At 34.1% G+C, this 26,208-nt stretch overlaps 1 protein-coding gene across 1 annotated transcript in view; it reads right to left on the reverse strand.

Annotated features, from left to right (window-relative positions):
• The window catches only part of KIF18A (kinesin family member 18A), a gene marked incomplete at both ends in the record, with an annotated part of 70,319 nt that overhangs the window by 21,558 nt on the left and 22,553 nt on the right, over window positions 1-26,208 (reverse strand). The window contains 3 exons of the mRNA XM_082660962.1: window positions 10,906-11,141; window positions 18,081-18,202; window positions 24,045-24,209. Of these exons, the coding sequence (XP_082517088.1) occupies window positions 10,906-11,141; window positions 18,081-18,202; window positions 24,045-24,209 (523 nt within the window). The remainder of the gene's footprint in view (window positions 1-10,905; window positions 11,142-18,080; window positions 18,203-24,044; window positions 24,210-26,208) is intronic.

Below are 26,208 nucleotides of genomic sequence, written 5' to 3' on the forward strand. Positions count from 1 at the left end.
ACCCCCCCTTTATCGGGGTGGACTGTACACTTACGATAGTTCTGGAGAATAACCTGACAATGCATATCAAATGCTTTAAAAATGTACAGACCCTTTGACCTAACTATTCTACTTTTGGGGGTCTTAGCCTAAGGAAATAATTAAACAAGTCGCAAAATATGCACACACACACACAGATGTCCAGTGGAGTGTTGCTTACAACAGCAAGAAAGGGAAAACAACTGAACGTTCATTAATAGGGGATTAGGTAAATATAATATGCAGGTAACAAAAATTACTTAAATTCATATTTGATAGGAAAATGTGTGTATAACAAGGGGTTCTGTGAAAAAAAGCAAAATGAGGTTAAAACATTAGTGAAAGGGGCAATAAACCTAAAAATGATGAAAAAACTGTTTTTGACTGTCAATGAAGTTATAGTTTGCTGGGGAGAGGGAAGGTAAGATATGATAATTGTTATAACAATGGAATAAAAAATATAATGGAAATGTAAAAGAGTGTGTGCAGGCAAAGTGGGGAGGACTCATTAATGGGAAGGTTTCACAAAGAAGGCAGTATCTAAATTGGACTGTCAATGAGGATAAGGATCTTAATGTGCTAGGATGTGGGATGGAGAGAAAGTAGCACTCAAGATCGAGGGAGAAGCCTGGAAACTGTAGAGGCAAGAAAATGAAAGCATGTTTAAGAGGAGGTTGGGACACTGAGTGCCATAGGGAAGTGAGTCTGCATGGAGCTGGGAAAGCCTTTAAAGGTTCTTCTAAGTAAGGGGTCTGAACTTTGCTAGGAAGATCATTTTAGGGTGAAGAGTAGATTGTAGAGGGGGAGAGGTGAGAAATGGAAACTGTCCTAGATATCACTATAATTATTCATTTCTTACATCAAATCTTCTCAAAATGTTTTAAAATAAACTGAATTAAGAATCATCACTCTATTCTCTGTTTAAATAAATCTCTAAAACACAAGTACTAACTGGCAATTTCATGTGGTTTCTTAGGTAGGAGGGGTCTATATTTATTTTTCAGCTTTTTGAAATATTCCACAGATGGTTCCTCTAAATAGAGAGACTAGATAATTTATCACGAATGAGTTAAAAATCCCCCTCTTAAACAATGGGCAGGCCTTCTGGGGTCATTTTTGATGTGCCATATCATGTGTCCTGAATGATTTTACCCAGGGGAACTAATTTATCAAAAGCTTAAGACTGCAAATGTTAAAAGATTTACAGAGCTGTACGTTAGTGTAAAAAGCAGAATGCAGTATTTAGCAAACATGAGTCACAGGCTGCAAAGTAGGGTTCATGACAGGGAGACACTGATGAATGGGATTAGATCTAATTGAGGTTTGGTACAAAATGATGGCAAGGATTTTTCTTTTGCTAGCTCTCATGTTAATAAGTACGTGAGCAAGTATTTTGGGAAACTATGCTAAGTTAAAATTAGTTGGCAAAGTTCTAAAGTGAAATCAAATATTAATATATGCATTTCAATAAACACTTCTAGGCTACAAGTGATTGATACAATTACTGTACTAATCATAAATCTGGATTCTTTTTAACAGCCTTGTGACTCACGGAATTTGCAGATGCAAATGTACAGGTGAATGAATTTTAACTATTTAAAAGATAAATAACCTTAAGGTACTAGTGAATTAACCAAAATAATAAACATTTTATAATGTATTCATAAGACACTATTGTGGTTATTGTAGTAATTAATGCCTACAGAGATAATATCAGCTATTTACGAATATCACAAAGAGAGAATACATTTTAAGAACTGTTACAGTCCTTTAAATTAATCCAGCATTCTGAGTAATAAATCAACCATAACCTTTTGAAACCTGTCTCCGTGGGAAATAGCAGATACCATGTTTTCCTCTCAGTCTCATTTTCCTAGTATTCATGCTTATGTAAGATGGGAAAAAAGAAAACGACAATGCAAAGAACCTTTTAATTTACAGTAATATTTGCAGTTACAGGTGAATAACTGAACAATGCCTTGTGTACAAGGAGACTAAGGGCCAAACGAAATGTATTTAGGGCTTCAAAAAAGACTTTCATTGTCTATTGGCACTGATTAAATTTTGTTGCCAAATGGGAAGATATATGAAAGATTCAGTTTGTAAGCATTTTGCTGCTTCATATTTATTATACGAGGAATTAGTATAGAGATCTTTTTTATAAAATGAAACATCTTTGTATTCAAGTAATTACAGGGGAAACAAACTTCCATAAGAACCCTGTATTCAATCAGAATATCTGTACTATAAGAAACTGGTTCTACTAGTATCTTTTATTGTACTCTAAGATAAAATCACTGACATGGGGTGCAAAATTTAAGAAAAGGAAAGGTTAGAGACAGAAATATTACTAAATGTGAGTTTCCAGATGGGTAATGAGGAAATCTTGACTTTTCATTTAATGTCAGAAATTTTATCAGTTCCATAATTAAACCCTGCTGCCGGCATCCCCACCCTGCATGGCACTCAGTGAGTGCTTTCTCTGTTTTCCAGACCCAAAATAGGTGCATGTTTTACTCCAAGTCAACAGACATGTAGTTTGGAAGCAAAGATTTTAAGTCAAATAAATATCTATCCCAAAATTAAGTACTGACATTGGTAAAGTATTAAAATTAACAAAATTAAAAAAGTTAATTTCTTCTTGAATAAGAAGTAATATAGGCTTATTAATATAAGAAAAATAAAATTAGTCTATATAACAAAAATATAAAAACTAAGGATATCTTTAATTAACAAATATATAAGACATATATGAAGAAAATTCTAAAATTTTGCTGAGGAACATACAAGAGGGTATGCATATGGAGAGGCAAACTATTCTAGAGTGAGAAGATTTGACAGTAGGAAAATGTGAAGACAAAATTAATTTACAAAATTTTTAAAAGATTTTACTTCCTTGGAATCAGAAAAAAATGATTCTGACAGACATTTCTTAGTCAGGGACACTTTAAAAACAAAGAATAAAAAAGGGGGACCAGCACTGCTATATGTCAAAAAATACTATAAACTATTAGTTTTTAAAATAATAGTTACTAGCTCTAGGATAGACAAATAGGCAAAATAATAAGATAAAAATCCAATAAACAGAATTACCTATGACTACTGTATGTAAATTAATGGTGCCATAAGGACAGACTGTCAATATATTATACAAGAATGACTAGCTCTTTGGAAAAAAATTAAGTTAGAGTCTTGCCTGTTAACGTACGTCAAAATAAACCTGGAGTAAATGGAAGCAAAAATTAAAAAAACTTATAGGTGAAAAGGCCTTTTGAGGAATAATTCCAAAGGCAGGGGGGAAAAAAAAACAAATGAAGCTATTTTATTAGATAAAAGTTTAAAATTTCAGTATTAAAAAGGACATCTCAAACAAAGTTAACAGTAAATGATAAACTTGAAGAATATACTTGCAACATGTATCTTACAGGAAAGAGTTAATATCCTTTGATGATCTCATCTAGTCCTATGGCTTTAAATATCATCTAAATGTTAACAATTCTCAAATTTATCTTTCAGTTCAGACTTCTAAACTCCAGATTCTTATATCCAACTGCTTACATGATATCTCCACTTGGATGCATCTTAGACAAATTTAAAATGCTCCAAACTGAACTCCTAATCTTCTGTCACCTCTACCCTATAAACCTGCTCCACCATCTCTTTTAAGGTGACTGGATTCTTTCAGTTGCGGAGTTCAGAAATCTTAGTCAATTTTGCCCTTTCTTTCTCTCACACCCCAAATCCAATTTGTCAGGAAATCCTGCTGGCTCTACCTTCAAAATATATTAGAATCTGACCACTTCTCACCAACTCCACTGCTACCAACCTGGTCGATCTACCACCATCTTTTACTTGGGTTATTGCAGTGGTGTCTTAAGTTTCAGCCCTTGCCATATGACAATCTATTCTCAACACAGAAACCAGAGGGATCTTATAAAAACATGACTAAGATATGTTACTTCTCTGCTTAGATCATGCCATAGTTCCGTTTAGTTCAGAGTAAAAGCCTATATCCTTATAATGACCTACAAGGTTCTACATGATCTGCCTTTGTACTTTGAGGTATCCTTACCATCAGATAAGTGCCTGGCACACAGTAAAAGTTCAATAAATATTACTGAATGAATGAATAAACATCCATATCTTAAGCTCTTGTAAATAAGTAACAATTTTTGCTATACATGACTATGTGAAAAATAATGTTCAAATGATTGGCTAGGTCATTCACAGAAAATATATCCTTAAATAGATGGAAAAAAATACACTCAAGTATACTAGTAAACAAAGAAAAAATGGAAAGAAGATAATATTTATGACTATTAAAGTGGCAAAGAATCAATAAGTAATTAGCAAAGACAAAAGAGGGAGAGAGAACCCCAGATTTAAAAGGATTTAATAGATACATCCCAACCAATGACAAAGTATGGGCCTTGTCTGGATACTGATATAAAAAAGCTATAAAAAGAAATCATTTACGGGACAATGGAGGAAACTTGAACACTGATGGCATTAGTTATGAAAAGAGCACTGTGTTTTCTTTTAGAGACACTAAGATAAATGGAAGAAATGATATGTTGCCTGAGTTTTCCTTCAAAATAATCCAGTGTAGATATAGATGGGGTGGAGGAAAGCAGATGGGGTTCTCAAGACTAGCCATGAGATAATTCTTAAAGTTAGGTGATAGGTACAGAACATGAGGCTCATTCTAGTTTTCTTTGTATTTCTATGTGTGTTTGAAAATGATTTTCTAAAAATTAAAAATATTTTAACAGCAACAGCTGGTGAAGCTAAAAGGAGCTAATTTTCTTTTCTTTCTTTTTTAATCTTAAAAAGTATTTATTGATACCTCTCTGTAAGTGAATCAACTGGGTGTAAAGTGGCATAAACACAGCATTGAAAATCAGCTAAACCCCATAATAAAAATAAATTACAAAAAACAAACAAACAAACAAAAAAACCCCGAAAAACAAAGACAGTGAAAGAGAGAGAAATTCTTACAAAATTCGTTCAGGGGCTGTGATGCAACCTGGATTGACCACATCTAGACCCACACCTGGATGAGACATAAGTCTGGACACTCTTGGGGCTGAGAGGATTGGTGAGGTTGGGTGAGCAAATGCAGACCCTTTAAAGTAATACTGCATGGTACCCATTCCATGGGTTCCCAATCTCCAGGTTCAGGGGAATCTTCCTACAGCTAAAACATGCATGGGAAACCCAGAGGATGGTACACCGTGTGATCGGGAAAGGTTTCTAAAACGCACCTCATGTATTCATCTCCTGGTGCTCGGGTTCACCATTCCAGCCCCTTTACTAACAACCTCCCCACTTGGAGAATCAAGGAGCTCATTTTCTTACACTGTTCATGGGAGTTAAAATTGGTACAACCATATAGGAGAGGGAGAAGTTACTTAGCAATATATATTAGAAACTTTTAAAGAAGTGTAGATTTCTTGAGCCAGAAATTCCACTTCTAGGAGTTTATCATAGGGGTAACCAGGCATGAGCACCAGGATAAATGTATATATTTGCTCACTACAATATTATTTACAATAATGAAAATTTATTAACCTAAATTCCTAACAACAGAGTACAGATTATATCAATTATAGTTAATCTCATCAGATTTTTAAAAACACAGTGTGTGTGTTTTAAATACAAAGAATGTAGCTGATCTAGTAAATACTTTTTTTTTTTTTTTTTTTTTTGCGGTACACGGGCCTCTCATTGCTGTGGCCTCTCCCGTTGCAGGGCACAGGCTCCGGACGCGCAGGCTCAGCGGCCACGGCTCACGGGCCCAGCCACTCCGCGCGGCATGTGGGATCTTCCTGGACTGGGGCACGAACCCATGTCCCCTGCATCGGCAGGCGGACTCTCAACCACTGCACCACCAGAGAAGCCCTAGTAAATACTTTTTAAAGCACCAGAAATAAAATATTCAAACCCCACAGCATTTAGTAATTTTGAAATTTAACAACAAAACCACTTGACATTACAGGAGTATAGGAAAAAAAGTCAGTCGCACATGTATAAGCTTAAGATGAATGAGACACATTTGACTCATGTTTTGCTTTAGTTGAATTTTACTTCTAAAATTTGTTAAGACTATTTATTGATAAATTTTAGCAATATATGCTATTTGGCTATTGCTTCATGTCTTTAGAAATTCAAGAGTAAATTTCACTATTTACTTTTTAAAATGAACTACTTCAATATTCTAAGACTAAGAAAAATAAACATTTATAAATGTACTCACTTTATACCCCTTCCCTGTTATTCATCTTTGACTCTCTCTTCATAATGAATATAACATACATAATTCATGGAATGAACAAGACATACTAAGCAAATAGTTAATCTATAAAATCACTTGAATATTAAAATAATAAAGTAAGAACAAAACATAATAAAAACAAAATCCGCCTTCTGATACATTTTCAGAAGAAAGTTCATGATTATAAAAGGTAACATAACCTCAATAGTCTTTCCTTTTGAATATGTTGCGAAAAAGAATTCAGAACCAAATAAATGTTTTGTTTTACTGTTGACAAGTATAGTCTACGCAATTACACTGTAAGTGAAATACAGATTTTTAAATAAGGGATAATGATCATCACATAGCAGGTGGTCAGTATTTCTTAATCTTGGTGTTAAAACTCTATTTCCTCTCCAACATCTTGAATGCACTATAAATAAAGAATCAAGGCCCCAAAGGTATGAGAGAATCTGAAAAAAATCTTAAGTTTTCCTTCTAATGATCTCAACGAGGTCACTTCTGATGAAGATAATGCTTTATTAAGAGAAAAAGAATATACATATAACCCCAACTTGCCTGTCATCTTAATGTAAAGATACAGTATAGGAAACCTAATAATAAGAGACCTAGGTAATTCAGAGCAACCTCTCTACTGAAGGCAAGTAAAAAATCTGGACAAAATATAAAAAACACAGGCTTGAAGGCACAGGAGCGCTAACAAGATTGTGAAGAATTATAGGCAGGTATCAGGAGGAAGTTGAAGGCTCAGGAAAGTAATCTCTGCATTTACAGCTATTTTCCCCTCAAGGTTATTTGCTGATGCTGGAGGTGGCAGAACAGCTTAGTAACATTGTTGAGAGCTTTGTAGGACTGGGATGCAGGAACCGGAATTTAGTGCCTACTAAAGGGAGTTCTTCCTAAACCCTCCCCAATTTGAGTTGGGGCACAGTTAAACTCCACAGGGTAAACTAGGAGTAGGCAGGCCCTCGCAGAAGCTGAAGTTCAGTTTCAAATTATCTCAGTCTCTAAAACTGGACTGAAATGATTTTAGACTGCTAATGCCAAAAGGAGCCTGGAATAAGCAAATATTAATCCTCTCTGAGGAAGACATTGTTATCAGAAGCCTCAAAGGATTTCTACAAACGATTCTGCAAATACATGTGGGATGCACAAAAATTAGCATGCATTCAAGGAAATGCACATGAAAGAAATCCAGCAGAAAGAGAACAGAAACAGACGCAGTGGGTTCTAGGCTTGGGAATTCTCAGGCACAGACTTCACCCACCGTATTCAGTGAGAATTTCTGCAAAGAAATGGAAACTATAAAAAAAGAATCAAATGGAAATTCTGGAATTGAAATATAACTGAGATAGGGAACTTGATGGATTTAAGAACCATTTGACACAGCTGAAAAGAGAAACTACAGAATATGTGAAAAGAAATTTCCAGGAAGAGAAAAAACAATGAAAAGCAGAAGAGTAAAAGTCATAGCTAAGACAATAAGAAGGTACCATGTAATATAATTGGAGTCTCAGAAGTAGAGAAGAGAATAAAAGTGGCAGAAGCAATATTTGAAGATATAATGGTTAAGAACTTTACGAAACTGCTGAAAAATAATGCAGACACAAATTCAGAGAGTCCTGTGAACCCAAGTAAGAGAGGTAGAAATAAAATTACATTTAGGCACAATATAGCAAAACTACTAAGACTCCAAAGACAAAGAGAAAACATTTTAGGAAGCCAGAAGTCAGATTATATTCAAAGGAGCAACACTTAGAATGAAAGCTGGCTACAAAAGCAACAACAAAAACCAGGAGATAATGAAATGATATCTTTAAAGTGCTAAAATAGAACACCAAACTGGAATTCTGTACCCAGCTAAACAGTCTTCAAGAAAATAAGTAAGATACATACATCTTCAGAAGTAATTGAGGTTATGAAATTTAAGATAGGGAGATTATTTTAGATTACCTGATGGGCTCAATCTAATCATATGAGTGCTTAAAAGCAAAAACTTTCTCTAACTGTAGGCAGAAGAGATGAGGCAGAAGGGAAGGTAAGAGAGATCTGAAGCATGAGAATGACTTGACCTGCCTTTGTTGGCTAGGAGATGAAGTGATGAAGAGGACCACATGCTAGGGAATAGGGGTGACCTCTAAAAACTGAGTGCCTGCACAATGCCAGGTACTTTAGCAAGTTTGGACTTGCTCTGAATTCGAGCTGCCTGACCAATAGCCAACAAGAAAACAGGGACATCAGCCTTACAGCCACACAGAATTGAATTCTGCAAACAACCGGCATGAGCTTCGAAGCACATTCTCCCCCAGAAACTCCAGATAGGAGACCCAACTAGCTGACACCTTGATTACAGCCTGTGATACTCGAGGCAGAGTAACCAACTGAGCCTGCTGGACTTCCAATCTACAGAACTCTGAGATAATAAATCAGTGTTATTTTAAGTTGATATGTTTGTATTAATTTTTTAGCGTTGCAATAGAAGCCTGATATAAATGGAAAAATCCACAGTAAAAGATGAAGTTTTTAATAGTTCACCTCAGTATTTGATAGAACATGAATTAAAAAATAAGTCAGTAAGAACAAGATTTGAAGAACACAACCAATTTGATCTGACTTAATATATTCTTTAAAAGCATAATTGAAACATTTACACCAACTCTATGCTGGGCTTTAAAGAAGTCTCCACAAACTTCAAAGAATTAACATCACTAAAAATAAGAGTTGCAAATTTAAAAAGAATATACATTAATTTAGTGTTGCTGTTATTACTTTGGGTTAAGGTAAAGATGAGACATAAACAAATGTAAAATCTCATAAACATTTGTATAAGAAAACTTTTGGAGAGTTTGACAGATCATTTTAATTAAAAAAAAAATTATTTGTTCTCTGACCCAGCAAATTAGTTCCTAGGCAACTAGTACACATGCAGACATGGGAATACAGTAGTCTCCCCTTATCCAAGGGGGAAAACATACCAAGACTACCAGTGGATACCTGAAACTGCAGATAGCACTGAACCATATATTTACTGTTTTTTTTTTTTCCTATACATATCTACCTAAGGTAAAGTGCAATTTATAAATTAGGCACAGTAAGAGATTAACAACAACAATTAATAATAAAATAGAACAATTCTAACAATATACTGTAATAAAAGTTTGTAACTGTGGGCTCACTCTCTCAAAATATCTTCTGTACAAATTTAATGCCTTTTCCATCTGAACTAAGCACTTACCATGCATTGTGGTCATAACTTTTGCAATTTGAGGTTCAAGAGCAAAACTAACATGATTTCTTCCTCCTTCTTCATGACTTCATGGATAGAGTATTCGCTCTTCTCATAAATTTTAGCAACCACAGCATGTGATTTATTTTTCTTTCCTTATTAGGTCTAGAATTTTCACCTTTTCACTTAAAAGGAAGCTCTTTATGGCTTCTCTATGGCAAACCCAAATTGCTAGCATCACTACTCTTGCACTTTGGGGCCATTATTAAGTAAAACAATGGTTACTTAAATACAAGCACTGCAACACTGTGACAGTCGATCTGATAGCCAAGATGGCTACTAAATGACAAATGGGAAGAATATGATGGACAAAGAGATGATTCACATCCTGGGAAGGACAGAGTAGGGCAGCATGAGATTTTATCATGATACTCAGAACAGTGTGCAATTTAAAATTTATAAAGTTTTTATTTCTGAAATTTTCCATTTAACATTTTTGGACCTCAGCTTACTGCAAGTAACTGAAATGGTGGAAAGTGAAACTGCATATAACTACTGTATATGGGCATGCTCTCTGACATGCACTGTTCACCAATAGAACAATGGTTAAGTAAATGATGGTACATCAATTCTCACAACTATTAAAAAACATGCTAGATTCTTTATGTATGCACCCTAAAACTGTTCAAATAAACTAAACAAATAAAAACAGTTGTAGTTTAATATATATACAATATGTTAGCATTCATGGGAAATGTAACAAAAAGCTAATGAGTTAATTATCTAATACAAATATTATACACACACTGTAATGATAACCAAACTGTTAATAGGCATTCATCTCTAAGATAGCACAGAAGATTGAGGTTCTGGGAAAAGTTGAAGAGGGCACTCTACTGCTATAGAATCTGAATATTTTAAAACCAAGATTATATGTTAGTTTTTCAATTAAAATGTCCCATGCACACTTTTATGAGAGCAGAGACATCAAGTGATCTGCCAACAGAAAAACAGTAAATTCTACACTGTTAGCTGATCTTAAGAACATAGAAGATTGTTATGTATTACAGAATATAATATTCTTAATTATAATCTTCAGACTTTAACAGAGGTTAAATTTTAAAGAAGGGTGGAAGTAAAATTATCTTATCAAAAAAAGGTAAAATAAAATAACTTTACTGCTAGAATTATTTAGAACATCAAGCATACTTACTCTTATACCTTTGAAAGATACTGGTTAATTGAAATGATTCTGAAGTTAATTCTCCCATCTTCACAAAATAGCAAACCTACTAAAAAACTGACTGTTCTGTTGATTGATATTATAACAGAGGCTACTTCTTAGAAATAATGTTTATTTACTTAATGAAATAAAATCTGTACTTACAACAAGGAGAAGACTGAACTGGTCCAAGTTGTGGAAAGTTCATAAGAATAGAAACCCCTGGTAGATCATTTTGCTTTGCATGTTCAGTAGTTTGGTCAGCCCAAACCACCACTTTCTTCCTCTCTACCAAATGTTCAATTTCTTTGAAGTCAGACTCAAAAGTAGCATTTAACAGGCCAGATTCTTTTAATGCACAATACTGTTTTCTTAGGGCTGGAAGTAAAGCTTTCAATACTCTGCATACAGAAGGTGACAAGAAAAGAAAGATAAATACTAAATTTTAAATACATTATTATGGTTCTATGCAACATCCAAAGTAATAGCAGATGATTAAAATGGTTCCCTGTACATATTTTCCTTTAGAATATTTCAATCAAATACCTCAAATATTCTTAATACATTAAGTATAGATTGGAAAGAATGTTGGATGGGAATTACAAGCACCAGGCTGTAGTCTCAGCAAGTCTTCACTTGCTTCTATATGACCTTGGATAAGGTACTACCTGAGGTTTCTCCTCTATAATGTGGGGTACAACTGGACAGCCACTACTTTCAATAGGAGATTGTTTTCAGAACTATGCAAAGCATAATGTGGTTTACAAATCAAAAATAGTGTTGTTATTGTTATTAAATACTATGAGATTGAAATGAAATATTAATACACTGTCAAACGATGAAGGTCAATTTAGGTATATAAGATTTAAAAAATAAAAAATGAACAAAAGTCAACTTTCCTTGAAGTTAGCTCTTCATGAGCTAAAGCAATAGCTTTCAAAGCCATTCGAAGGAAGAATTGTGGAAAAGTATGGTGGGTATAGGAAAATGACGGGGCATTGGATTCTTGGCTCTGATTCAAAATCTCGCCTATTGCTGTCAATCAGAGCAGTACTAAATGCATCTTTTTATGTATTAGACCTCCATGAAGAGTGTTCACTGAAGAAATGCCAGAACTAAAAGTTATAAGTGGTTCCTAACTTTTATATCAATGAAGACATCAAACAACATGAATAATCTTGAAATGACTTAGTCCTGGTGTTCCAGCTGACTCATAACATCCAGAAGAATAGAACCATCTGAAGTAGGAATAGGGCAGTGGGAAAAGAATAGGCACTAATTTTAACACTTAAGGAAATAACTGCTTTATTAACTAAGAATCTTAAATATTTAGATAGCAGTACAAATAGTCTGTGACATTTTTCTTTTTGGTGATAGTGGGGAGTATGCCATTTAAGCCAAGTAGGTAACAATTGTAGGGAAAAGTCATTAATCAGAAAGTCAATAAAAACAGTTATTTACAACTGCTTTCCTTTTGGAAAGTCTAGAATTTTGATTCACCCTGCTAGGCACAGGGCGCCTATTCAACCAGCTCCCAATAAAAATCCAGGACACTAAGTGTCAGCCTAACGAGATTCCAAAGTAGACATCATTTCACATGGGTCATTACAACTTTTTTCTGGAGAACTTAAGCACAACTGTGTGGGCCCACTGGATGAGGACACTTGAAAGCTTACAACTAACTGGTTTCCTTTGTTCTTTGCTCCATTCACCTTTGCCTTTTGCTGATTTTGTTTTGTATGCTTTTACTCTAATAAATCATAACTATGGAGTCAACTATACGATGGGTTCTGTGAGTCATCCTAGTAAATTATCAAACATGGAGGTGGTCTCAGGGACCTGGACATATGTTATTTATGTATATATGTGTGCATGTATGTATGTTTGTATGTATTTATGCATTCATAAATTTATTTTTAAGTTTTTGGACTCGATATTGATATATATTGCAAAATGATCATCACAATAAGTCTAGTTAACATCTGTCACAGAATTCTTTTTCTTCTGATGAGAACTTTTAAGATCTACTTTCTTGGCAACTTTCAAATATGCAGTACAGTATTATTAACCATAGTTGCCATGCTGTACATTACATCTCCATGATTTACTTAATAACTGGAAGTTTGTACTTTGTGACTCCCTCGACCAATTCCCCATCCCTGCCCCCAACACCCCACCACCAACCTCTATAATCTGTTCTCTGTATCTATAAACTTGGGTTTTGTTTTTGTAGCAATGAACACAGGTGTGCTTTATATTTTGTGTTAGTGTTTTCATTTTCTTTGAATAAATACCCAGAAGTGGAACTGCTGTATTATATGACAGTTATTTTTACCTGCCTATGTTTTCTACTCAGGGTTTTATGGTTTCAGATCTTACGTACAAGTTTTTAATCTATTTTGAGTTGATACAATTGTGTGTATGGTGTAAGATATCCTTTGGCTTGTTGCTGTGCACTTTTCCCAGCACCATTTATTGAAGAGACTATCCATTCCCTATTGTATATTCTTGGTACCTTTGTTGTAAATTAATTGATCATATATGCATGGGATTATTTCTGGGCTCTCTATTCTGTTCCATTGATCTATGTGTCTGCTTTTGTGCCAGTACTATACTGTTTTGATTACTATTGTTTTGTAGTATAGTTTTAAATTGGGAGTGTGGTCCCTCACACTTTGTCTTTCTCAAGAATGCTTTGGTTATTTGGAGTCTTTTGTGGTTCCACACAAATTTTAGAATTGTTTGTTCTAGTTCTGTGAAAAATGCCATTGAGTATTGATAGGAATTGTTCTAAGTCTGTAGATTGCTTTGGGTAGTATGGACATTGTAACAATACTAATTCTTCCAATCCATAAGCATGGAATATATTTCCATTTATTTGTGTCTTCTTCAATTTCTTTCATGAATGTCTTATAGTTTTCAGTTTTCTTTCCCCTCCTTGGTTAAATTTATTCCTAGGTATTTATTTTATTCTTTTTGGTGCAATTGTAATGGAATTGTTTTCTCAATTTCCTTTTTGATAGTTTGCTATTAGTGTATAGAAACACAATAGATTTCTGTATATTGACTTTTGTATCCTGCAACTTTACTGAATTTGTTTATTCTAATAGTTTTTTGGTTGTGTCCTCAGAGTTTTCTGTTTATAATATCATGTCATTGGCAAAAGTGACAGTTTTACTCCTTCCTTTTGAATTTAGATGCCTTTTATTTCTTTTTCTTGTCTGACTGCTGTGGCTGGGACTTCTAATACTATTTTTTTTTAAAGTTAATTTTTATTGGGGTATAGTTGATTTAAAATGTTATGTTAGTTTCTGCTGTTCAGCAGAGTGAATGAGTTATACATATACATATATCCACTATTTTTTAGATTCTTTTCCCATGTAGGTCATTACAGAATATTGAATAGAGTTCCCTGTGATATACAGTAGGTTCTTATTAGTTATCTATTTTATATACAGTAGTGTGTACATGTTGAATAAAAGTGGCAAGAGTGGGCATCTTTGTCTTCTTCCTGATCTTAGAGGAAAAGCTTTTCAGCTTTTCACCACTGAGTATGATGTTAGCTGTTGGCATGTCATATATGGTCTTTATTATGTTGAAGTATGTTCCCTCTATAATCACTTTGTTGCAAGTTTAATCATAAATGGATATTAAATTTTGTCACATGCTTTTCCTGCATCTATTGAGATGATCACATGATGCCTTATCCTTCATTTTGTTATCACACTGATTGATTTGCAGATGCTGAACTATCCTTGCATCTCTGGAATAAACCCCACTTGATTGTGGTGTATGATCCTTTTAAAGTATTGTATTGGTCAATTTGGTTTGCTAATATTTTGTTGAGGATTTTTGCATCTATGTTCATCAGGGATATTGGCCTGAAATTTTCTTCTCTTGTTCTATCCTTGTCTGGCTTTGGTGTCAGGGTAATGCTAGCCTATAAATGAGTTTGGAAGTGTTCCCTCCTCTTCTATTTTTTAATTGAAAGAGTTTGAGAAGAATTGGTATTAACTTTTCTTTGAATGTTTGATAGAATTAACCAGTAAAGCCATCTGGTCCTGAACTTTTGCTTGTAGGAACGTTTTTAAGTACTAATTCAATCTCCTTACTAGTAATTGGTCTGTTCAGATTTCTTATTTCTTCATGATTTAGTCTTGGTAGGTTGTATATTTCTAGCAATTTATCCATTTCTAGGTTGTCCAATTTGTTGCTATATAATTGTAGTAGTCTCTAAGGATCCTTTGTATTTGTGTAGTATCAGTTGTAACATTTCCACTTTTACTTCTGATTTTATTTATCTGAGACTTCTCTCTGTTTTTCTGCATGAGTCTAGATAAAGGTTTGTCAATTTTATCTTTTCAAAGAAGCAGCTCTTGGTTTCATTGATCTTTTCTGTTGTATTTTAGTCTCTATTTCACTTATTTCTGCTCCAAGCTGTGCTATTTCCTTCCTACTACTAACTTTGGGCTTTATTCTTGTTTTTCTGTTTGTCTATTTTTTGATTTTGCTTTTGATTTCTTCTTTGATGAACTGGTTGTTCAGTAGCATGTTGTTTAATCACTTGTTTGTAAAATTTCCAGTTTTCTTTTTGGAATCATTTCTAGTTTTATACCACTGTGGTCAGAAAATATGCTTAATATGATTTCAGTCTTCTTAGATCTGTTAAGACTTATTTTGTGGCCTAAGATATGATCTATCCTGGAGAATGTCACATGTGCAGTTTAGAAGAATGTATATTCAGTGGCTTTTGTATGGAATGTTCTTTATATATCTGTAAAGTTTGTCTACTGTAACATGTTGTTTAAGGAAGATGTTTCCTTATTGATTTTCTGTCTGGATGACCCATCCATTGATGTGAGTGGGGTATTAAAGTCCCTTATTCTTACTGTATTGCTGTCTATTTCTCATTATGTCTATTAATATTTGCTTTATATATTTAGGTTCTCCTATGTCAGGTGCATAAATATTTACAAATGTTATATCCTCTTGTTGGATTGACCTCCTTTATCATTATGTAATGCTGATCTTTGTCTCTTATTACAGTCTTTGTTTTAAAACCTATTTTGTCTGATATAAGTATAGCTACCCCAGCTTTCTTTTGGTTTCCATTTGCATGGGATACCTTTTTCCATCCCTTAACTTTCAGTCCGTGAATTGTCTTTATGTCTGAAATGAGTCTCTTGTAGGCAGCATATAGATGGGGCTTGTTTTTATATCCATTCAGCCACTCTGTCTTTCGACTGGAGCATTTAGTACATTTACATGTAAAGTAATTATTAACAGGTATGTACTTACTGCCATTTTATTAATTCTTTTTTGGCTGTTTGGTAGTTCCTCCGTTCCTTTCTTCTCTTGTTCTCTTCCTTTGTGGTTTGATGACTGTCTTTAGTGGCATGCTTAATTCCTTTCTTATTATTTTTTGTGCACCTACTCTAGGTTTTTTTGTGGTACGAGGGCCTCTCACTGTTGTGGCTTCTCCCGTTGCGGAGCACAGGCTCTGGACGCGCAGGCTCAGCGGCCATGGCTCACGGGCCCAGCCGCTCTGTGGCATGTGGGATCTTCCCGGACTGGGGCATGAACCCGTGTCCCCTGCATCGGCAGGTGGACTCTCAACCACTGCGCCACCAGGGAAGCCCTCTACTATAGGTTTTTGCTTGGAAGTTTCCATGAGGCTTACATATAACAACAAATTTATAACAGTCTATTTAAAGCTGGTAGCCACTTAAATTCGAATGCATTCTGAAGGTCTACGTTTTCATCCCCCACCACATTTTATGTTTTTGACGTTATATTTTATATCTTTTTATCTTGTGTATTCCTTAAGGAATTATTGTAGTTAGTTATTTTTACTACTTTCTTCTTTCAACCTTCATACTAGCTTTATAAGTGATTGATGAACTCCTTTAGCTCTTGCTTGTGTGGAAAACTCTTTTATTTCTTCTTCAACTCTGAATGATAACTTTGCGAGGTAGTCTTACTGGTTGAAAATTTTTTTCTTTCAGCACTCTGAATATATACTAAATCTTTTCTTTTTTGTTTGTTTCCACTCTATAAGCTCAGGCTAAGACAGTTCATCACACCCATTATTTTTTGTTATTTAATCCTTTTAAAATTGTTATAAGGAAAGTATAATTTAACATATAAGAAAACTAAGGGTTAGTGAGGTAAAATAATTTACGCAAGGTTATAGTGCTCATATAAACTAGAATTCAAGACCAACTCTAAAACTCATACTCTTTCTACTATATTGTATTGCCTCTGTAATGCTCTGGTTCACCAATTTTCAAAGTTAGAAATCTTTTTGCCCATTTTGAGGCAAAAATGTATCTTAAATATATTAATCTATTTGTATGGTATATCAAATACAGTATGGTCAAAATAAATTAATGTTTCTTTGATAACTTTAACTCTTGCAGGTGGTGTGAGTACAAGTAAATGAATGTTCAATGTATGCTCTAGGTATAAATATAGAAAGTATGGGGTGAGCTTCTATCCACAGGATAATATTTCCCTAAAGTTTTTCCTTCCCTTTTTCTTATTCTTTTAAAAAATAACTATGCTAATATAATTTCCTTTAAATTAAAAGTATGGAAAATTAATTACCAGTTATTTGAGAACACTAGAAGAACTCCAGTAGAATTTCAAATTGGCAGAAAGCCCTTAGAGAAATAAATTTCTCATTTTTACAGAGCATGAAAGTGACACCTAAGGAGTTGACTGACATATCCAAGGTAATAAAAATAAAAGATCAAGTTATACTTTTTTACTATTACGTTTCAAAAATTAAAAGGTGTTACTACTGAGTTAGTAGAGAGAGCATGAAAGAGCTACTATAGCATCACGTAAAACTTGGGACATGATGTTAAAAAATATACACTTTTAATAACTTCATTTTAATGATAGCAAAAAATCATTCTGGAATTACGAATGCTTAAAAACTGTCTACTTAAAAATTCAGTTGGTATTAATAGTAGTAGTTTCTAGGAGGGGACAAGGATGGCTAGAGGACAGGTAGAAGACAGACTCTTTCACTGTAGAGGCATCTTTGAAATTTTGTATTACATGACATATATTACATAAAAATAATAAATTAAAAAATGTTTTCAAAACTATAAAGCACTATAAAAACTTAGAGGAGAAGAACAACATCCTTTATACTTTCTCGGTGTTTTCTAACTCTGCATGATTTCTGATGCTGGCAGACACTTAATAAAAAATATGTACCTTGTACTGGATAAAATTAAATTTTCTGGCAATGGAAAACTAAACTTCTATGCTTCAGGTTCCTTAGGTCTATAGTATTAAAATTTTTAGAACAGGTAAATCCATGTACTTACGCCTCCGTCTGCCTGTGTTGCTGTTCTTGAAGACAAGCTAGATCCATCATATGTTTAATTTGTGCTTTCAAATCTTTGTTCTGGAGGTGCAAATGGTGGCAATGAAGTTCTTTATTGAGTTCCTGGGGAAAACAAGACACACTATACCTCAGATTCATTTAAAAATGTCAAAATTAAATCAATTTTAATAAAACTTATTTTATATTGGTGTCAATAGTTTTAATTCTTAAAAATATGAAGTGGTATGTTTAGGAACAATTTGAAAAACAAGTGTTCTGGTACAGGTGGTCTATGACTTACAAGTTTCAAATTTCCTCAGAAACTGAACATCAGGAACTCAGAACAAATTTTACTATAGTGACAGTTTCTTGGTCTATCCAACTTGTTCATAATACTTTGAAAGTACATGAATATGGCCCATTTTTGCTTAAATGTCATTTCTTCAGGGAGGCTTTTCCTAAGCTTCACATTTAAAGATGGACATTCTCCACCCCTGATAGTTTCTGCCATAGCATTGATTAGTAACAATTCCATTTATTTATTTGTTCGTAGATTCTCCATATTAGAATGTAAGGTATACCACCAGGACAGGGGCTATGTCAATACAATAAAAGTTTCATACAATAAAAATCTCTTGGGGGGCTTCCCTGGTGGCGCAGTGGTTGAGAGTCCGCCTGCCGATGCAGGGGGCACGGGTTCGTGCCCCGGTCCGGGAAGATCCCGCATGCCGTGGAGCGGCTGGGCCCGTGAGCCATAGCCGCTGAGCCTGCGCGTCCGGAGCCTGTGCTCCGCAACAGGAGAGGCCACAACAGTGAGGCGCCCGCGTACCGCAAAAAAAATCTCTTGGGAAATTCCCTGGCAGTCCAGTGGTTGGGGTTCCATGCTTCCACAGCAGGGGGCATAGGTTTGATCCCTGGTTGGGGAGTTAAGATCCCACATGTCGCGAGGTGTGGCCAAAAAAAAAAAAAAAAATTCTTACCTTCACCCAGTCTTGGTATAAGCTTCATTCTAGGCCAAAAGTGTAAAAAAGTTTTCGTAGGCTCCCTTATGTGCATATGCCCAAATGTTCTCTAATCTACCACCTAAAATTACTTATCTTTTCTCAAATCTACTAAACCTTAAGTATGGAAAACGTCAGCTAAGTGGATACACTAAAGTATGAATGGTAATAATCCAGTAGCATTCTCAGAATCTTAAATTGGAAAAATTTTAGTTAATAAAATAAAACGGAGTGAAATATTTTGGACATTGTAAGGGGCTGAGACAAAAATCCTATAAGCAGGGGAGCTGTGCCTAGATACTTCCTACAGATAATTCCCATAATCCATTTTAGGTTTTCAATACTCCTTCCCAACCTGCAGTTGGCCACTGATTCTCTGTAAGCTTAAAGTTATTTTTTTCTTTTTCTTTTCTGTAATACTTCCTAAGCTAGTGGCGGGCACTATGACAGGGAAACAATGTAATTCTATGTGTCTGAGATATAGTAAAGTTGGGGGTTGTTTATTCACATGATTCATAATTATATTTCAAGAAATACAGCAAGTATTTTAGAGCAAACTCTCTTTAGGGAGTCAGGATGATACGGTTAGAGCACTGGCCTATGAATCAGGTGATTTTAGAGATGGCTCAACTATGACACACATGCTACCTGGAACCCAAAATATGGTCTTTATGCATATCAGTTTACTTGACTAAAATTTAAGAGCTTGCCTAGATGATCTCTTTAGTCTTTTCCAGTCAAAAAATTCAACGACCCTAAAAGTATGACCATGTTTGTCAAATATTCCACCTTTTCTCTTAAAAAAAAAAAAAAAACCCTTCTTTATTTACTCCCTCTGTTAATCTTATTGTTTTATCTTCTTGCACCACTCTTAAAGAGACAAGCCTTGAATGTATAATTATTTTACTCAATAATTGTTCTTGGCTAGTTTGTTGTCTTTGAGAAACAAAGTTACAATATGAATCTTTTTCTTGTTTTGATACACTAATGACTGAATCTGATTGGAAGCGCATAGCCTATTATGAGAGCTACGGGGAGGTTAGTAATAGCTGAAGTAAGAATATAGTGAGAGGTAATATATAAAATGTGAAAGGTCTTCAGGTGCCATGCCAGACCTGGGAAATCGTAACAGAGTTTACATTAGGGAGAAAGTACTGAAGAGTGATATGATCGGAGTTACCTTTTAGAAAGCTCATTTTGCTTGCAGTAGAGAGAATGAATTGCAGTAGAATACGAATGGAAGCATAAAGGTCAAATGTACCAGTCCAATAATGGGGGCTGGGAGTCTGAATTAGGGTAGTGGCAGGGGAGATACAGAGAAGTGGATAAATTCGTGAGGTTAAGAGGTAGATAATGCAGGAGGGTACAGAAAAAAGGGCAGCAATTTGAAAGTCGCAGTACTGGATCTCTGTCCAGAGTTGTACAACTGTGGATAAATCTTTTCACAAAGTTATGTCTCAGTTTGTTTATGTAAGAAATAATGGCTTATACATAGATAACTGTTTCAGCTGTGAAAATATCCACAGGAAAAAAAAACTGAGAGTGGGATTAGGGTGATGGGAATGGAAACAGCTTTAATTGTAATTTTTTCAAAGTATTCATAATAAAATGCATTAAAAAACAAGAATTTAAAAATCAATTCCAGATTCATATTCAGGTGTGAAAAGTCCTGCTTAAAAGAGTAATAGAAGACAGATTATTAGAAAAATTAGATTTGACCATGGTGAAAAAATTTAAATTTATTGAAAATAACCTGAACAATATTAACTTTATAAATGCTACTAAGTAGCCAAAAAAAAATAGCAATAATAATATTACTAAAAAGAATACTGAACCATTTTAAAAATTGGGAATTTAATTTTTTAATTTAAAATTTAAATTTAATTTAAAAATATGGGAAAACAAAGGCAAACTAGTAAATAGCTACAATTGAGGTTTTTGCTTCTTTTAATATTAAAAAGTTCTTAAGTACTCCTCTAGTTGGAGTTGGGCTATATTTTAGATTGTTGATTACACAAATGTACTAGATTATAAGTATAATGTAAATTAAGCAAGGCTATTGAGAGATGAAAATAACATTTTAAAATGTATATCTATTAATTCTTTTTATGAATATAATGCCACTTGAACTGTACACTGGTAAAATTTATGTTATATTTTACCATATGCCAAAAACATTTTTTAGACCCTTCATGAGAAAGTTTTTGCTCACTAGAATGGCTAAATATTCTATTAGAACATCATGGCCGTAAGTAATAGTAAACAAAACTAACAAAAATACTTGTTATTTTATGTCATTTTGACAATGATCACCTTGAGAATAAGACTTCTTTAGATATACATAGTCTCTAACAAATAAGTGAAACATGACAAATATAAGTGAAACAAACCAAAAACTACTATAAACATTCAATATCTGCTACCTTTTCAAGAGAAACAGCTCTTGCGCACTGAGTGAGAAACACTCGTTTGGCCAGGATATCAGCTGTCTTCTCTGAAAACATATCCAGACTGTGGCTTGGGGACCCTGACAGGTACTTTGATGGAGGCTGTTGCATTCTATGATGGGCCTCTACAGCTTTAGATTCTCAGATCAAGCATGGAATTTCAGACGTTACCGTTTGAAAGCCTAGTTAATCCCTATTATAGATTACTGATTAATCATTGTTTTTTTTGCTTATTCCTTTTAAGTCATGTAAATATGTCCATTACGTAATCTTAAGAGGAATATGGCATTTTAAAATAAGTGCGCTTTAGTTTTCTTCTAGAGCAGATATTCTTAATGTTGTATTAATGGAAAAAATGACCAAAAAAAAAAAAAAAAGTAAAATTGTATGAATGTGACCCCCCCCCCAACAATCGTCCATCTAGGAGAAGATCTATATATAGCTCTTTAATCAGATTCTCAAAGGCATCTATGACCCAAAAAGGTCAGAAACACTGTTCTGGAGGAAAAATAGCAAATGTATTTTATAATACAGCTAATGCTGCTGTGTTCCTTTTGTGCACACCTTTCTTTGGTTATTGATGTCTATGATGTTGTGGCCTAGAATATTAAACTATTATTTATCAACCACTCGTTATGTATTAAGTGGTGCTAGGCCTTTGCATACAGCATTTTATTTAAGTTCATAATGCCTTAAATATATTTTAAAGATGAGAAGTTAAGACAGTGAAGTTAAACAACTTGCCCCAAGTTATATGGTTAGTGTTAGAGTTAGTATTCAACACAACTATTAGAGTTAGTATTCAACACAACTATCAAATAATGGAATTACCAACCACTTCAACTCTAGTGTCTATCCTCTATCCAATAGTTACATTCTTGCTATAGGGAATATTAATATTCTAAAGTGCTTTGTCAATTAAGTTAAGTTATAAAATCTCATTAAAGTATGCTTTGTACTACATTTAATTCCCAATCTACTGAACTAACTGGCTGGCATACTTTCATCAAGATATTGTGAAGACTTCTAGGACTGCTGAGTGTCGATTAAACTGTTGGTTGGCCCTCAATGAATTTCCACACTAAAGAACTATTCAGTCTCTGTTTATCCTTGGCCCTCTTCTTAGGAAACAAGGTATCTGTTGCTCACTGCTCCAATTTTACTACCTTGTACTGTCATCATTCACTACTCCTGCTAGTCTCCTCTCCCTTCAGTCTGAGCTTCAGTGTTAAAAGGATGGACACTTATATCGATTTTCCTAGTTATGATGCATTGGTTAATATCTTTAAATTATAACAAAAAATTGATACCTTTGAATATTAACAGTCACTAGCTGCATTCATTTGTACTGAATATTTTATACTCCATTTCACCTGTATTTATTTTCAGTTTAATGCTTTTCTAGAAATTTTAAGATTTCAGAGCTGATACATAATATAGACTTTCAGAAGAGCATCATCAAATTAAAGACTTTAGATACTCTTCCTTTAAAAAAAAAGAGTATAAAAAAGTTGTTCTTTTAAAGTATTAGGTATTTAGAGATCAAAATTAGTTACTTTGTAGCAGTTTGTTTGCTAGCTGCTTATTCCATATTAATTTGCCCCTTCTTTCTTATTAAGAGAACTCTAATTTTATTCAGGATGATAATATGTCCAGCAAAACACTCACCCTTCCAGATTCCCCTGTATCTAGGGATAGCCACGTGACAATTCTAGTCAATTCAGATATGTCTGTTAGGGATTTCTGGAAAAGTTTTTGCTTTCCCAATACAGATATCTCTCTCCCCTTTCTTTCATTCCTCTTCTGGCCTAAGTGTGAACTCAAGACTAAAGATGGAATAGTGTTATCACAACTATGAAAAGAAAAGTATAATGATGACACTGAAGACATTTGGGAGGTACTTTATTAGGAATGAACTGCATACTTCTGTAGCTTACTATTGTTAAGGGAGAAAACTATCTGTAACATTGTAGCTGAACACAATTATGATCTGATTCAGCCATTAACCATCATTACCCATCGCTACTCTTTATAAATATAAACTTTTGCCATTCTAGGTGGAATATCTTCAGTTTAGTACATAAAAATAAATGCATACGGCTTTCAAACTGGCTTTCTTTAGCTATAATACAAATAATGCTGACCACATTTAAAACTATTTTTGCACAAAATATCAAGTATTAAAACAAACTTAAATTACCTACATGATGAAACCTCAAGTACAGTCTGAAATAGAATTACTTCATTCTAACTTAAGAGTTCCTCATAAAAGGATGCAATCACTTAAGAATAACATTTAAAAGTAACTTTACTCTTCTGAAAGTACAAGAAAGGCAAATCTAATAGGTAATCAGGGAGGCAGAAGGTATATTCAGTTAAAAACAGTAAAATGAGTCAAATCTCCGGGAGATGGACCAAAAGTTGTCTTATGAAAGGTATTTACTCAATAACAAAGACAATGGGTTTAAGGAACTCAGTTCTTAGAAAATAAATCTGAATCTACAAACACATATGTACCTTTGGAATATGACCATTTTGACCTAAGAGTCCCATTTCAGTTTCCACACGATGGAGCCAATTAGTATTCTCATCAAATTGCTTCAGTTCCTCTTCCTTTTTCTTCTCCAGGTAGCAGCGGCGAGTTTTCAACATTGCGAGTCTATGATCTCTTTTGCAAGTGGCCTGAAAAATAATGCATTTAATAGTCAACCTTTTATGATACGTGATGTATGTGATATTAGTACAGTAGTATATTTCCTTTTAAGTGTGCTATTGTTGTCTATTAAATTAGGCTATACTTTTGTACTTAAAGCTATTTCCCCTTTGAAATCTCACAACTACTGCTTGCAGGAAAACAGGAAATTGAGTTGAGTCATTTTTATAAAATTACATGTTGAGAGTTTATGACTTTAAGAAATACAATGGCCAAATTGAAGACTATCACTTTTTTTTTTTTTTTGCCAAAATACATTCCTTTAAATGTTGCATTTGAAAAGTTCATGTGAGGCCTGATAAATCTCATGATTTCCTTACTCAAAACAAAATAGATACATGTCCTGCTCTTGTCTTTCCTTCAGTTTGAAAGATGTGAAGAAGTAAAGTATTCTATTGTTGTGGTTTTGTCTACAAGGCCTTTAGATTGGCTGTTGCCAATGAAAGAAAAGACAGCTTATATCCAGGTGTCATAAACATCTGATCTCGCCTGATGGTTGGTTCAGGACACATAGTGGATAGTCCAAATATTTTTGGTGTTTTACCTACACATGAATTGAGATCAAAACTGGCCTTCTGGTTTTTTACCCCAAGGGTCTTGCACACTATCATGGGCCAGAACAGCTTGACTTCTTTGGACTATTTTCCAAAAGACACTAAACTCAGTAATCATCAGATGTGATAGCTGGACCTGAGACAACAGATCCCCAAAGATTAGAATAAGCACTTGTAGCTGCTTTTGGAAGTAGGGATGAACACATCCTATGAAAAAAAAAGAAAAATGGAAAAAAAAAAATGAAGAAAGGAGCAGGAACTACATTTGAACTTGATTAAAAACCTACTCTCTTTAGGAGATTAAGTTCTACTTCCTTATTATCTTTTATAAAAGGTAAGTTGACATTTTGAGGAAAAGCCAGCCATTAAAGAAATTTGCAAAAATAGGTAATAATGTCACTCTTCTCACTACCTCTTTTTGTTTTAGAAAATAATTAGTTATTTTTCATTAAAGTGTTACGTTGTCATGCAATGGGTAATTGATTGTTCTTAAGTTAGCTAATACATAATGTATTTTTGTAAATTTCAGTTTAAATTTCTAATAGAATATTGGTAGATGAAATCCACATAAACAAAAGCTCTTTGGGGTCCTAATATTTTACTTTAAAGCAGAAAGGGGTCCTGAAACCTGAAAAGTTTAGAGCCACTGGTATCCAACAGAAGGTAGGATATGTGGCTTCTTGACTTTCTTCTGCTATTCAGCAGGTGTGAAAACTTAGGCAAGTCAATCTCAGTGGCTCTTCAGTCACCTTATTTGAAAAATGAACATAAAAGTATTGTACCTGCCTGAAGGAAGGCATTATATCAAACTACCTTTATTTTCCTTTAATGTTTAAAAATGTTGTAGGTACTCTTAGAAACCAGGGCAGGACATGATCTGCAGGTCTGATGGCAGTCAATATTTAATACCAAAAGATCCTGACTAAAAATCCCAGAGGGTATGTTTTTTGAGTTTGTACTTCTAATGTTCATCAAATGTAGACTGTATGATGGTTCTCCATGCGGACATTTTCCATCAGGGTAATTCTTATTGAATTACTGTTCTGAAATAAACACCAAGTAAGTGTTTGGAAATAAATTCTAAAATATGTATGTTAAACCCTGACATTAAAGTTAATTGTTTCCCATTAAAGTTTCAAAAAAGCTTTACATATTTTATTAACAAAATCTCCAGAATAACACAAAAGGTCTCGAGTGAGAATAAGCATGAAATTCTAAAATTTAGGTATTATTATTGCTTTGTGCAAAAGAACTGACTGCTAACACGGTAAACTGATTATTTCACTGAAAATAATTTGTGTATTATCTTTATATGACTATAAAATTACCCCGGAACTTCACTTTAATACTGTTCTCAGAGTCCATACTCAAGAACCATTTATAGCTTAATCAGTGAGATTCTTTCAGCAATTAT

Source organism: Grampus griseus (assembly GCF_964374135.1).
Source record: "Grampus griseus genome assembly, chromosome: 8".
In the NCBI taxonomy this organism is placed as follows: domain Eukaryota; kingdom Metazoa; phylum Chordata; class Mammalia; order Artiodactyla; family Delphinidae; genus Grampus; species Grampus griseus.